The following is a 14,302-nucleotide window of genomic DNA, read 5'->3' on the forward strand; positions in this document are numbered from 1 at the left end:
TGTCATACTCACTCCCATGTGACCTTCTATTTTACCTTTTGACTGCAATGGCCTCCTTCTCTTTTCTGCTTGGGTATGTTCCCCTTTTGTTTCAAAGTCCAGCTCATGATGCCCCTGACATTTGACACTCATTCAACAAACATTACTGGCTTATCTAATAAGTGCCAGGTGTAGTGAGAAATTCTCAAGAGACATGCCAAGTGAGTGAAAGAAGGTCTCTACTCATCTGGTGAGGGGGCAGAAAAGTGAGTGTAGGTCAGTGGCAGAAGACTGAGGAGATGGGAGCATGGAGGTGAGCACTGTGCTGATGGCTGGAGTGGCCTCAGGCAGAAGGAAAGGTGACCTGAGGCAGGGTTAGCAGCTGTGCCAGTGTGAGAACGCCATGAGGGCATGGTGGCCCAGAGTGGGAGGACCATGGGGGGCATGGTGGGAGGTAGGGCTGGAAAGGCAGGGAGGACTGCCTACACAGGTCCTAAGGCATGCCAAGGACTTTGGGGAGCCAGGGATCATGTTAAGGTAGGCAGAGACACCCCCAGAGCTCTGTGTCTCTACCATGTTCACCCACTCTCAGGACTCAGCTGCTCTGCGCATGTAAGGCTGGGCTGGACACAGGTGGCTGCCCTCCCCAAGACATCTTTCTAATAAGCACGATGTTGACGATGCAGGGGAGGAGAAGCCATTGTCAGCCTAATTTAAAAGTTGGTAGAACCTTGAGTGAATGGCTTGCAAGTCAGGAATGAATGACTTGCCACTAAGCTCCCCATTCTGCACCGTGCTGTTACAAGGCCAGAGCTGTACATGATTGGATTACAGAGCACAATAGGTCTTAATTCAGTTGGCTTCATCATGAAGCTGCTGCATGCTTTGTAAACTGGTAAAAATTCTTCGAGGAGGGGTAGGGGGCAGGCTCCATATACTCTTTCAGGAGCAGGAACACATTTAGTCACCACTGGCTGGAAAACTCCGCCAACACTCCATCATCAGGACTCTGGGGGCACTTGGAAATAGTGGAAGGGGAGGTGGGGCAGCAGGGTGTGCCGAAGAAGAGCTGTAAGCCTCTGCTGCTGGGCAGGGCAGTCCACCAGGGAGATTCTGGGAGGTGCCTGCGAGGAGGTAGATATAGCAGGCCTGCCCGAGACCTCCAGCCTCTGCATGGCCTTTGTCACCTGCTCCTTGTCCAGGGCTGGAAAGGAAGGCTTAAATTGAAGTTAAGTCAAGCTGATTGCAGAAGTGCTCAATGAACATTTTGCAATGAATTTAACTTCAGCTCCACCATTATCTCATCCTCGGAGTGACCCTGGGGTTCTCCTTCATTTAAAAAAATTAATTAAGGCCTGACTAGTGGAAGTGATGCCTTTATTAAAAGAAATGTCAAAGAGTGTATTCCTTAAAAGAACACTGCTTTACATATGAAGCATTTCTACGGCATTACAGCAAGCACCGGGACTTACCTGGTCCTTATGAAAACCAACATGGTAATGCACAGTGATACTAAAGTTGGATCAGTTTTCTCATGCGTACAGCATCTTCTGCAGTGCTGTGATCTAACTCACATTAAACACAAACCTAAGGTTAACAGACCACCTGTGACTTTGAGTGGACAAATGGCTACACAGAGCTGCTCAGTATCGAGGACCAGGGGATCCTCTGTGGCCCCGCAGGAGCCAAAGGGAGCCCCTCAGCACAGGACAGACCACCCTGCGGTGGCTCCCCAGACAAGATGCTGCTTAGGAAGGGGCTGCCAGGGTGCAAGTGGAAGATGCTTATACGTATGTGCTTCCCCCAAATCAGTCTATGATGCAGGTCTGGAGACTTGGGCCCCTTTACCAAAACTGACCCTAGGCCCACGGTGATGGAGAACAGAGGCGGGTCTGGGATACCACTGGGGCCCAAAACCAACTGGTCTTTCCTGACTTCCTCAAAATCAGGCCTGCGTTCTCCCTTAAGTACGGCTCTTAAATTTAAATTTGATGCAGTGGATTTCATGCCCCGAGAGAAATTCTCAGCAACAGGGTCTGGTCCACCCAGGGCCCCAGAGCAGCCCCGCTCACCTCCTCCACTGTCCATCGGGCCACCTCGCCTGCCTGGATGTTGGCCACACCTGGAAGCAGCTTGCAGTGCTGCTCCCTGCCGAGGGGAAGGTCCCGGAAAGGGTGGGCTGACACAGAGGACATGAAGACCGACTGGTGGAGAGCCTGCTGGGTCTGCTCAGCCGAGTATTCTGAAAGAGAGGCAGGTTGAGTGAAGTACACATGTGGGGCCAATTAGCGGACATCACCTAGGTCAGCCCCTCCTCCCAGGCGGCCAGGGCCAGGATAGGAAAAGTGCAGACTCAGCGGGAACCCTGGTGCTCCCGTGGCTTGGCATCATCACCAGGAGGAGTCCCCTGGCACAGGCCATGCCACTGCTCTGTTTCAAAGTAACGGTCATGATGAGAAACAGATGTTATATATGGCCTGGATGACTCTGGCTATCTGCTGAGCAAGGTCAAATAATCTCTATGAGACAGTTTGATGCCAACCAAGAGCTAGCTTGTCACTGTCGCTGGCTCCTCTCTCCTTAAATCAGGAGTCAGAGGAAGTGCAGAACTATTAAGTGGATCAGCACACCGACGCATCTGGGTTGTGTGTGCGCACTGAGAACGACTTCTTCCTGGAAGCTGCTTCATTTGTCTCCAAAGGCACCATGAACCCAGGGCCACATCTGGCTTGACAAGTCCCCCAGGGGACAATGAATGTGGAATGCAGTACTGGGTCCCCATGAGGATGTTGGTGGCAGCTGCTGTGCTAGTTCCCAGAAAGCCACGACGACACCTTGGGACTTAGGGAGCAGCCGCAGTGGAGATGTGATGGCCCTGACACAGGTACTCTTAAATGGGCGCTCTCTTTTCAGAGCAAAAGCTCTGAATGAGCTCTGGTTCTAAGACACGAAGGGCAATGGCTGCTTCCCTGCTCAAGATTGGTTGTTATCACCAAGGGAGGTAAGACCTCTCTCCTGCCTCTTACTTCTCCCCAGGCTTCCAGAACTCATTGGCCACCTTCAACAGTGACTTGATTCTTATGTTATATTCCCAACATTTATATGGGCACCATAGACCTCAATTCCCTAATTATTTTGCTTTGAATGTATAAATGGATAAGGAAAAAGAACATAGAGATTTCAGAGAAAATTCATGCCTTTTTAATGCCATTTTTAAAGATACTTTCATCACATTAGCAAAATAAAGCTGTTGATATTTTAAAATACGTTGAAAAGAAAGACCACAAAAAATTGTTTTAAGCCATCTAAAAGTCTACTTTCCTGATGCAAATGATAGTTAAGTAAGCAGTAGCCACATAATTTAAAGTCTGTTATGATGGTATTTTACTAACAGTCTGAAAAGCTATTATGCAAATATTTCTACCTCAAATTAATTACAGTTTTTAGTAGGTGAGGCTGACCTGCATTTTGCATGGACACATAGTCACATACCCACTAGTAATCAGAGGTTCCAAACTAGGAAGAGACCCATCCATCACCACCCTAGCTGCTTGGCACAGACAGCTTACGTATTTACCAATGCTTGCTGTCTGCACAGATAAAGAGACAGCAAAATTGCGGCCTTCTCCCAAATTCTTATGCTCCAGTTGCAAGCAGCAGCAAATTCATCTCTAAATGCTGATTGTCCAACACTGACCTTTTTAGTATGTAAATAGGTTATCTCCCTCCGTGTAGTTCAGCCAACAGTATGTTCAGCTGCCGGTTCTGAAGCAAAACTTCACACCTTCCTTGAAAAGCCGGTATGTTTACAAATGTAGATGTTCTTTAAGGAAGGTGTCAGGTTGGACAAGGAGCATGTACCAAACAAACCCTGAAAACTCACTGCAGAAGTGTCCCCAAGCAAGTCTGTGGTCAAAGCCACAGTGTCGCCAAGGGCTTTCCTGGGCAACAGGGAGTTAACGCGATGTGCTCATAGGGATTAAGACCTGAGCCAAAGCCCGGCTTTATTTTGAAAAAGAATCACTGCATCAATCAATTGGTTGTGTTTGCTGAAATAGCATGGACTTAGGAAAAAAAAAAAATCAGATCCGTGTCTCAAACCCTGGGTAAATCAATCACATATACTTTCCAAAATGTATAGGACTCTAAAAGGACACATTAATACATGTTGTTTTGGAGGTACAAAGATGTGGAGTGACGGTGATTAGATTTTTGTGATTCACAAATAAAGGCCGAAGGCATTACAAACGTAAAAGAACCATTGTGCTCTCCAGCAAGAACATTTTCCACACTGTATTCTGGAAGCAAATTGCCTTGGGTGCTGAGGGGTCCATCTGGAAATATATCGAAGGTTTGGTGGCCAGCCTGGAACAGCACGGAGGTTCCTCTGAACACCGTTTCTCATGGTTCCCAGTCCTGGAAGATGGACCCTTCGCTCAGTTCAAGTAAGAAGATGGCCTTCAGGTTACAACTACCAGTAGGGAGCTCGAGCTGTATGAGTTCCCCAGTAGGGAACTCAGGCAAAAGCTGCCTATGGTTTTTTGAGTTCAGTTAACTGTGCTTCTGTTAAATTGAATTATTTGTTTGAAGGGAGGTAAAAGCCAGATTTTTCAAAGGATGAACAGGACTTAATGGGGAATATGTTCTATATGACAGAGTGAGTCCTCTCATGGCAGGGGAAAGGTCTGCAACCAACTTGCTGGGTTGCCAGTTCCTTACCTGGCTTTGAGTTCTCATGGGTATACGGGCTCTTGTCTGTTTACTTACAACCTCATGTTTTGGGGAATGCTTGCCAGAACGAGTTACATGCTGAGCTTGGATAATATTTTCACTATTATCAGCTTTACTTTATTTTTTAAAAGATTTTATTCATTTATGAGAGAGAGAGAGAGAGAGAGAGAGAGGCAGAGACACAGGCAGAGGGAGAAGCAGGATCTACACAGGGAGCCCAACGTGGGACTCAATCCTGGGTCTCCAGGATCAGGCCCTGGGCCAAAGATGGCGCTAAACCGCTGAGCCACCTGGGCTGCCCTATTATCAACTTTATAAAATGAGATGGAAAGCCTGAAAGTTGAGTTTTCAGGCTCAAATAGATATGAGGGAGGTTAAGGAGGGAGTCTGTGAGCAGGGAGTTTGGAATAACCAGTCTGCCAACTCAAAGGTACGACTGGAGTTGAGAACATATATCGCCCAGAGCTGTTGGGTGGTGGGGAAGGAGAACGCACATAAGGGCGTGGTGTGGTCCCCAGTGTATCATAACCATTCATTGAATGGTAAGTTCTACTCTAAATTTGATTCTAAGTTCCTTGAGGTCAGGATTGATGCTCTATAAAGGGATGATGCATATTTGAAATTAACATCTTGCAAGGCGAATTTTCTAGCAGTAACAAAAGATAGGGAATGCATTCTAGAGAGTGGTTGTCTTGCCTTCTTTGTACCATTTACCAGGTCCAATTTCTTCCAAAGCTGATGATTTGGGGGTGAGATTTTCATGTCTAGCTGAGAGAATGCTAGGAAGGGCTTGCCTCAGAGGCCTATGGCATGGGGAGGAGGATAGGGTCCACATCAGCTTGCCTATTTGTGAATCCTAGTGCCCACATTGTTGCTGAGTGACTTAACTTCTCTGTATCAAGTTTTTTTTTTTTAATGGGGTAATAAGATTTATATCTTACTGAGTTGTTGAGATTAGAACAGTTCCTGGTACATAATGAGTGCTCAATATACGTTTGGTATTACATTACTTTTTACAAACTTGTTAAAAAATAGACAAGCTCAAAATGGAGTCATTTGTGTTCAGCCCTACATCAACAAACCAAGACTTAATACATAACCTAATCCCAGTTTCAACCTCTCCCAGGAATGTAATCTTAGCCAGTCAGTCTAGAATTTCCTAGTGAGCGTTTGTGAGGTAATCTGCCTGACAGATCCCTGCCATCACCCGAAGGGCGACCTTACCCAAAACAATCTGCTCTTTTCTTATCCCTGCTCCTTTCTGCCTATAAAAATCTCCTGCTTTGTATATAGCTCCTCAGAGCTTTTTTCTGTCTGCTAGACGGGATGCTGTTCAATTCACAAATGGTTAAATAAAGCCAGTGAGATCTTTAAAATTTAAAGTTGAATTTTGTTTTTTAATGTAAGATATACAGATATTTTAAGTTCTAGTAATAACGAAAAATTGGACATAAAAAATTTCCAAAGCTAGTGTGGCTGGATATGCCTCAAGCCTATGAAAACTAAAATTCAGACTGAAACTCAGGATCTTTAGGCCTTGTTCAGATTTCACACCCAAGTGGTCCTGGAAAGACAGTGTAGTGGTCACCAAAATCATGTGCTGAATCCTAGTAGAAGGAAATGAACGTGGGATCCCTGGCCACTGCTGACGTCGGCTAGGGCATCCGTTGGCAGGCACAACTGGTGCCAATGTGCAGCAACCGAGTAACACTGTTAAAATGCATTCAGCCTGCCAGCTTTGAAATTATGTGGCTCTTGACAGACTTTTAAAATGTGGGGGTGATTTGCATTATTTTAAATTCTGTGCATAAAATTAGACTTTTGAAAATATCCACTTAAAAGTCTGCATACATTTTTATGAAATGTGAACACACAGATTTTAACTTTTTACCAAGCCCAGCACAGCTCATGTCACATTCGATATTCCCTGAATGTTTGCTAATAAATCAAAAAGCATAAGCCTATGATGAAGGTATTTATTGTCTTCAGAAACTATTATCAAATAAAAAGGATCAGATCATTTGGTCTTGCAGCTTTTTGAGTAAACAGAGGCTTCTAGATTAGAAAAGGATGTCCACCATGAACACAAGATAGAAAGGGTCTTCCAAACTGGGTAACCTGTGTACTTCAGCCACTAGGCCCAGTGTCCATCTGACACTGCTGAGGGATATGGGATGCTTCCCAGTTAGACTGCCTCGCTGCAGCAAAGATTCCTACCCAACCCCCCTAAAAGTCAGCCAAGAAAATTTAGCCTGCAAAAGGGGCCCTCCTACTAGAGGTTTTAATATTTTAATTAATCAAATTGCCTTTTACGTTGGAAGATGAAACACATGTGTAATCCTGGCTTTGCCTCTAACACCAATGTGTGAGTGACAATAAAGAAAGCTATCCCGGGATCCCTGGGTGGCGCAGCGGTTTAGCGCCTGCCTTTGGCCCAGGGCGCGATCCTGGAGACCCGGGATCGAATCCCACATCGGGCTCCCGGTGCATGGAGCCTGCTTCTCCCTCTGCCTGTGTCTCTGCCTCTCTCTCTCTCTCTGTGACTATCATAAATAAATAAAAATTAAAAAAAAAAGAAAGCTATCCCTACACTTAAGACGTCTTTCCCTTTCCAGAAAACAGAGCTTGTAATACTTGTCACCTCAGTAGTTTGCCATTTGTAGAACAGTTTGGTTGTAAGAAGATCTTTGCTACTATTTTTCTCTCTCTGGGTGTTTGAGTTTTATGAATTTAAAAAATATATTCGATGTGTTTAATGATTTCAACCGAGGCAGTCTGAGATTTGGAGCACTTGCAAGTTCCCGTGGCCTGCATGTTCAGCTGCATGTCCAGCTCTCAGGTAAGAGAGGCCCTAACTAGAGTACCAGGGGACTTGGCCATGGATCTGAATCCATTTAGCAGCACTCAGAGAGGCGGAAAGAAACGGTTCCATCTCCAAAAACATTACATCATTAACTTTCTTGCAGAGGCAATAAGTTGCTAGAACCCAGCAGACTCTCTGATGAGACATGAGTCTCAACGGCAAGTGCCATCTGCTCTTGAAGAGGAAAACCCTAGCTGGGCCCTCTTCTCCAAGTCCTTGGGGACAGCCAGACTGGTCTGGTTGTGGATGCAGTGTGACTCAAGGCTGCCTCTCAGGTGTAATGACTAAACAGATGAATAACATGGTACAAGCATCTTCTGCTTCCCCATTCCACTGACTTCAAAGAGTCTAAAGGATTTCCAGACAAAAGGATTTTAATTCATCTGAAAATAACATGAACGTAGGTCCCTGATTTCTTCTCTGCCCCTCCTGTTCTTCCAATTTCTGCTCAACTCCCACAAAGGGAAAAAATCCTTTATGGAAATGTTCTTTAAAAATATGGCTGTTTCTTCACAAAAGCGCATGCCACAAAACTGCACCAAGTCATAAATGGTAACCAGAGGCCGCATGGCTGGGCCTCCAGTTATTTTTAATCCCACTAACTACAGAGACCCATTCCACAAGCAACCTTCTCCTCAATGAAAGGAGTAGCAACTCTACTGTGTTCTTTGCTCTAAAAAGGAGGAAGTAAAAAATAAAATTGCAATGGGTCCCAATATCCAATTATGTTTTTCTCACTTACTGTACCATGACAGTCACCGACTGACTTTCCTCAATTTACCCAGCGCTTACTGGGAAGTTACTCTGCTTGCAGCACTGTGCTCCAGTCCTGGCCTCTGGGGCGGGGGTGGGGGGGGTGGGGGGGTGGGGGGGTTGGGCGCAGCACATGGGAATGTTCAGAATGGGCTTCACATTTGGCAACACTGTTTCTTCCCATGATCCCCTAGTTTCAGGTTTTGTTCTTAACAGGCTTAGGGTGGTCATGCTGTCTTGTCTTCTCTTGATTCGACCAGGTTGGATTCAGTCCCCCCTCATTTCTGTTTGTTTACCTCCAGGTTCCTCAAACACAAAAGCGAAACACACAAGAGGAGACCGGACACCATCAGCGAGACAGCCACGCGATGCCTGCGTGGGGACACACGAGCAGGCTTTCAGTTTCCTGCGGGCACTCGGCCCACGGCCGGTTCCTACCTGTAACTTCTCAGCTAGTAAATAAAACACGTGGGGTGGTTTTTTTGCTGTACATGTTTGGTCTCTTCATAACCCTATTATTTAGAACCCATACACTTGGATCGGCAGAGTGCTTTAAGGTCCGGGTTATTTGTTCTTCTTCATCACAAACATGTTTCTTCTCTACTGATTTTATACGAATGTGGGAGACAAAGCACAGAAGTGTTGGAGACTACCAGAGACTTCCCAGGGAGCCTATCGATGGAATCAGAAGTGGAATGAAGAACGCTGCCTGTTCCAGATCTGTGTACCGTCCACAAAGCAGCCATGGCCACATGTGCAATGCGGAGTGTGCAAACTGAGATGTGCCACAAGTGTACAATGTGTCCTGAATTTTGATGACTTAGTACAAAAAAATTAGAGGGTAAGATATGCCCTTAATTTTTTTAAATCTTGATTTACAAGTTGAAATAGTATTTCAGATATACCGGGTTAAAGAACATGCCATTCAAATGAACTTTTCTTGTTTCTTTTGTTATTTTAAACGTGGTTGCTAGAAAAGTTCCAGCTCGCATGCAGCCGGAGTTGTATTTCTGTTGGACAGTGCAATCTGGAAGAATGCTGAGTTGTGGCTTCTCTCAAGATCTGTGCTAGGTGCAGGAAGGGTTGGGGGGCTGACGAGTTAACGTGACTCATGTTGATGTGATGATGATGAAGCTCCAGGCAGCCTGCACCCCACCCAGCCACTGCCACCCTGATTGCGGAGGGAGGCAAGAGGTTTGAGATTAAGGACAACCCACTTGGGTTGGCGAGTGCAGCTGGGGCTGGCTGCCTGAGCTCCCATCATGGCTCCACGGGTAACTGGCCGGGACGCTGGACTTGCCCACTGGTCTGGCACATGCTCAGCGTCTGCGGAGTTGGGTGAATAAATGACTGAATGAAGAAATGCAGGTATCAGGAAAGTAGGAATTGTCTTCATATACCACCAATGCAAAAAATGGCTCTCAAAACTAGATTAGGAACCACTCAGATTTAGAGCCACTTTCTCTGCACGTGTTGCCGCACACCTCCCAAACCACCAAATTCTCGAGGAGCCTGTGGTTACTCAGCTGCTCTTTTTCCTCACCAGCAACTGGGTGCTGGGGGAGGATGGACACACACTCCCTACTGCCATTTTCTGAGGGTCCTCAATTCTCATGGAAAGTCCAGCCTCCTCCGAGGCCCCACTTTGGGGCTTTATAATTCATCACCTCTGCTCGGAGCCAGTGGGCTCCTCCTCAGCCTTGGGGCCTCTGCCAGCGAAAAGCCAGTGGCCCGGCTCCAGGTCCCTGCGCACCCCACGGGCCCTCCCCGTCGCGTCTCTGATGATGGAGAAGCAGCACTTCGCGGCGGGCATCCGGCCCCACGGCCCACTGCTGGCCTCCTTCCCTGCTGACTGAGCGTCTCCTCACAGCTCCTACTCAGTGGGCACCCGAACTACATCCACCCCCTGCCAGACGCTGCCGGCTCCCATTTCTCCCCCGCATGTCTCTCTCCTCCCCGGGCCCTCCGCAGGAACTGGAAGCCCGCTCCTTCCCCTTCAGCGGCGTCCTCTGGGCGCTCCTCCTGCCCCTCGCCTGCGGCCCGGCCCGGGGATGCGGTCTTCCTGGTTCCTCCGGCCTTGCTGCCGTCACACAGGTACCTTCTGACGAGTCTGCAGTCAAACACAACTGGATCCTGATGGGAGCGGTCACTTCACAAGTGGCAAATACTATGAGCTTCCTACAATGAGACTCAGTCCTTTCCTCTGGGAAGGGATTTTATTCCCGAGGGCAGGATTTTAGCTCCTCCTTTTGACCCAGTAGCAGCAAACTCTCTCTTACGGGGTCTCCAGTGCCAGGGGTCTATCCATCAGTTCCCAGATGCTAGGGTTCCTAGATGCTCACGGTCCTCAGCCCTCAGCAGGGGGTGTCATGCCTTCTCAGGGCAGCTCCCACAAGACCCTCCCTACTGGCTACTGGCTACCCTGTATGGAAACTGTTTTCTTTGCAGTCTTGATTAGTGAAGCACACGCTCAAGGGCAGTCCTTTCCGATTCATCCTTGCATCTCCGTGGGTAGCGCAGGTCTGACACATGGTACAGCAGAGTACAGGAGCTTAATACCTGATGTGACTGTTGAGCCATCTGAGGAATTTTACTGCAGAGACAAAGAATGCAGTGGCAAACGCTAACTTGGTCTGCGCCAGTGAAAACAATGAGTTTCCATCCTGCTGGGCTCTCTTTTGCCAAATATGCTCATTACTGAAAAGGCTGAGTGTTGTTTGTGATATAGGATCTAACTAACATCTCAATTTGATTCTTGAGAAGCAGAGATCCCCTGCTTTCATTTTAACAGAAAATACAGAAAAAATCCATATTAACTTTTGATATGTTAGTCACCCAATAAAAGAGTTCAGTGCAGCATACTTTTTGGTGGCTAAAGCGTGACCTTTTCATTTAATGTCTGCTTCACACAGCTTGAGACATTATTAATTAACTCCTTTTGATTGATTACTATAACCCAATCACTCAGCATGTATTTTTTTTTATCCTCTGTAAGACCATTTTCCTTCACTTGCAAAAGGGAGACCATAATTGAACGAACACTGGCACCAAAGTGAACAAGAACTGGAGTCGCTCTTCTTAAAGTGGGCACCCCCTACCTGTTCACTTCCTACCCCTGCTCTCCACATGCAGTTATAAAAGAGCGAACCCTATTTGAGTTGGCATTCACAAAGGTGAAATGCCCTGCCCTGTTTACACCCCTGGCACAAAAGGAAACAGTACCGAGCATGAAGTAACAGTTTAATTTTATCTTAATTCCAGCAGTGGATGGTGGTGTTGGATTGAAAGGAGGCAAATGGATTTGGAGGCAGACCCTGCAAGTTGAGGGCAGGGCATGGGCACCAGCCCCTAGGGTGGTAGCATATGCGACCAGTGTCAGAGCCCAGGCATGTGTGTGTGCCAGGTTCTTAACTCCCTTGGCTATTTCTCAGCTCCAGCAATGAAGGGGTGGGGAGAGACGTCAACTAAAAAGCTATTTACCTTAAAATCTTATACAACTTGCCTCTGGGGCAGGGGGCAGACACCCATGTCATTTCTCTTTGCGTCCCCACCCCCCCACATAGCACACTAGCTTAACACCTGGCATGGGGTAGGGGCTCAAGAGCGGTGTGCTGACAACTGGCAGGGCAGGTAGAAATCCTGAGGAGGGAGAACTATCCTGTTGACTGATGTAAAGTCACCATGTGCATGCCATGAGGAAACACCTCATTGGGTTTTGCTGCCTTTTTCTCTGCACTGCCCTTTTCCTAACTGCTGGACACACAGTCTGAGCAAAGAGTCCATGGCCACCTAACCTCAGAAAAGTCACAGGTCAAAAAGTTCCTGAGGACTCCACAGATGCTCAGGCCCAGGGTGGAGCACAGCCAGCCCAGGGCACAGCACTGTGCTTGCCGGTTGGGAGCACCAATGACAAAGACAAAATGGCACCCGAGGGAATGAGCCCAAGGGTGACTGGTGCCACTGGGGGCTTCAGAGCCCTCTGCTGGCACCAGCCCAGACTTGGGGCTAGCTGGGAACCAAGGGAACAAACATTTGCCTGTTGCCTTGGCTGTTGGTTTTATTTTCCCCACATGACTTCATGGGGACAGTGCTATTAGCTCTCTTCTGCAGACAATACCAGGGTCTCAGGCACCCTAAGGAACTTGGCAAAGGATACTCAGCAGGCAATGGCAGAGTGGGGACGCTGAGCCCACCACACAGGGGCATTCCTTTCCTCTGATCCTTCGAGAGTGGGTTCTTTCTGTCGCTGCCTCTGCATTTCTGTATACAGGATTAGGGCAGATGTGACGCTGAGAAGGCCTGCTCATTCTCTGGAAGACAGAGTTGCCTCTTCTGCAATAAGGGAAGCCTCTGTGCTCCAACACTAAGACAACAGATCTCCAGACAGATCTTTGGAAGTACTGTCGGATTTATCTCAAAATAAACATGCTTCCGGGGAATCTACCTGGAAACTGTGTAGACATGATCAAAGCAGCACTCTGAGCCTTGAGAAGGACAGGGATGGGAAGCTCAGCCTGGCAGGAGGGAAGAGGCAGCACCCCAGTGAGTGAGCCCAGGTGCCCACCCACCTCGGCCTGGGAATCCAGCGCTGCTGCTCATCCCTTCCCAGCTCTGGCGAGGAAAGCTGCCTCCTTCCTTGGCAAGGAGCTCAGCACAGACGCTCCCTCCAGAGCAGTGCCAAGGGCTCCCCTCATGGAGGTGCTGACGTGTTCAGAGACAGCCTGACAAATCAGCCTGTGCACTCAGAGGTCCAAGTGACTGGTCTATGTGTCTGGGGAGCCAGCCTGTTTTCACAGGCTTCTCTGCGCCTGCCCACCCCGTGGACGAGCTGTTTTCTTTTGGAAGTGGTCCTGGGGGAGCTCTTCCAGGCAGGACAGCCCTGAAGGCCAGGCAGTTTCCATCCTGAGGCAGCTTCCACCACCCCTCTCCCACTCTGGGAGACAGAGGAACTTGGCAGGAGCTAGCCTGCCCTAGTGAATCAAAACTGAGCGCGCCCCCCCTCTTAGCTGTTTATCGTATCTTTTATGTGTGAACCTTTCTTTTGTTGAAAACACACTGACACATTAGTTTGTGGATTTCTTTTCACATTTCCCTTTTGGGCAAATCCAATGAGGAAGCAGCTTAGGGGATGTTTTCTTTTTTTAGGAGTTGTACATATTTCCAATATATTCCCTGCTTTCAGAGAAGCCAGACACAGCAGTGTGCCCAGGAGAGGCTGCTGGTCATGCGGTCCTCATTCTGGTTCCCTCGGAAATACTAAAGTGAGGGCCAGAGAGGCAGGAATCGCTGGCAGCCACTGTCTGTGATGTCTGTCTCCTGTTGGCACCCATATCGGATTTCCCCACTACATGGCTTTCTGGTGGGGCTCCCCACCCATGTTCCTGGTTTTTCCCATTCCCACAAAACATGTGTATGTCCTTACACTCTGTGGCATGAGCTGCCCTCACCCCTTTCGGGTCCTCGCCCTCCTTGGCCTGGGTCTCAACTGCCCATCCCAGGGGGCAGAGTGGACCATGAAGAATGGAAGACATACAGGCAAAACAGAAAATGATTTTAAGGCTGGCTCTCCTAGGTATAAGAAGAAATTAGTTATCTTGGTATTTTATAGACTTCAGTCATTTCCTTAACAATTATTAGAAGTATAAGAAGAAACACTAAATTATACCAACATTGAAGAAAATCAACTTGTTCCGGAGAAGATAAAACATGAAATAACCCCTGTATTCTTCATTAAGTGATTCAAATTTTGTTATAAACTGGGTATTAAGCCACATAAAAGCTGCTCTGTTCAGTCATCTATTTTTTGTCCCCAACCAACATCACTTGGTGCCAATATGAACAGATCACATATCTAACTTTTTCTAATTTGCTAGCTTCAAGAAAACAGAAAGCTTTTACTGTTCTCGGGTTGTATATATGTGTGTGTGTTTTGGAAAGAAGTGAAAGGAAAAAAAACTCCAAATATTTAGCTGGCAG

The 14,302-nt window shown here is 47.5% G+C and overlaps 1 protein-coding gene across 15 annotated transcripts in view; it reads right to left on the reverse strand.

The window, feature by feature from the left end:
- The window catches only part of L3MBTL4 (L3MBTL histone methyl-lysine binding protein 4), a 492,784-nt gene that overhangs the window by 12,434 nt on the left and 466,048 nt on the right, over positions 1-14,302 (reverse strand). For 14 of the 15 annotated variants that reach the window (XM_049112901.1, XM_049112904.1, XM_049112903.1 and 11 more), the window contains one exon: positions 2,052-2,221. In XM_049112901.1, coding sequence (XP_048968858.1) covers positions 2,052-2,221 — 170 coding nt within the window. Of the gene's footprint in view, positions 1-2,051; positions 2,222-14,302 lie in introns of those variants that run through there. The other variant, XM_049112907.1, reaches the window with a different exon arrangement.

Source organism: Canis lupus, chromosome 7, assembly GCF_003254725.2.
Source record: "Canis lupus dingo isolate Sandy chromosome 7, ASM325472v2, whole genome shotgun sequence".
NCBI lineage: Eukaryota > Metazoa > Chordata > Mammalia > Carnivora > Canidae > Canis > Canis lupus.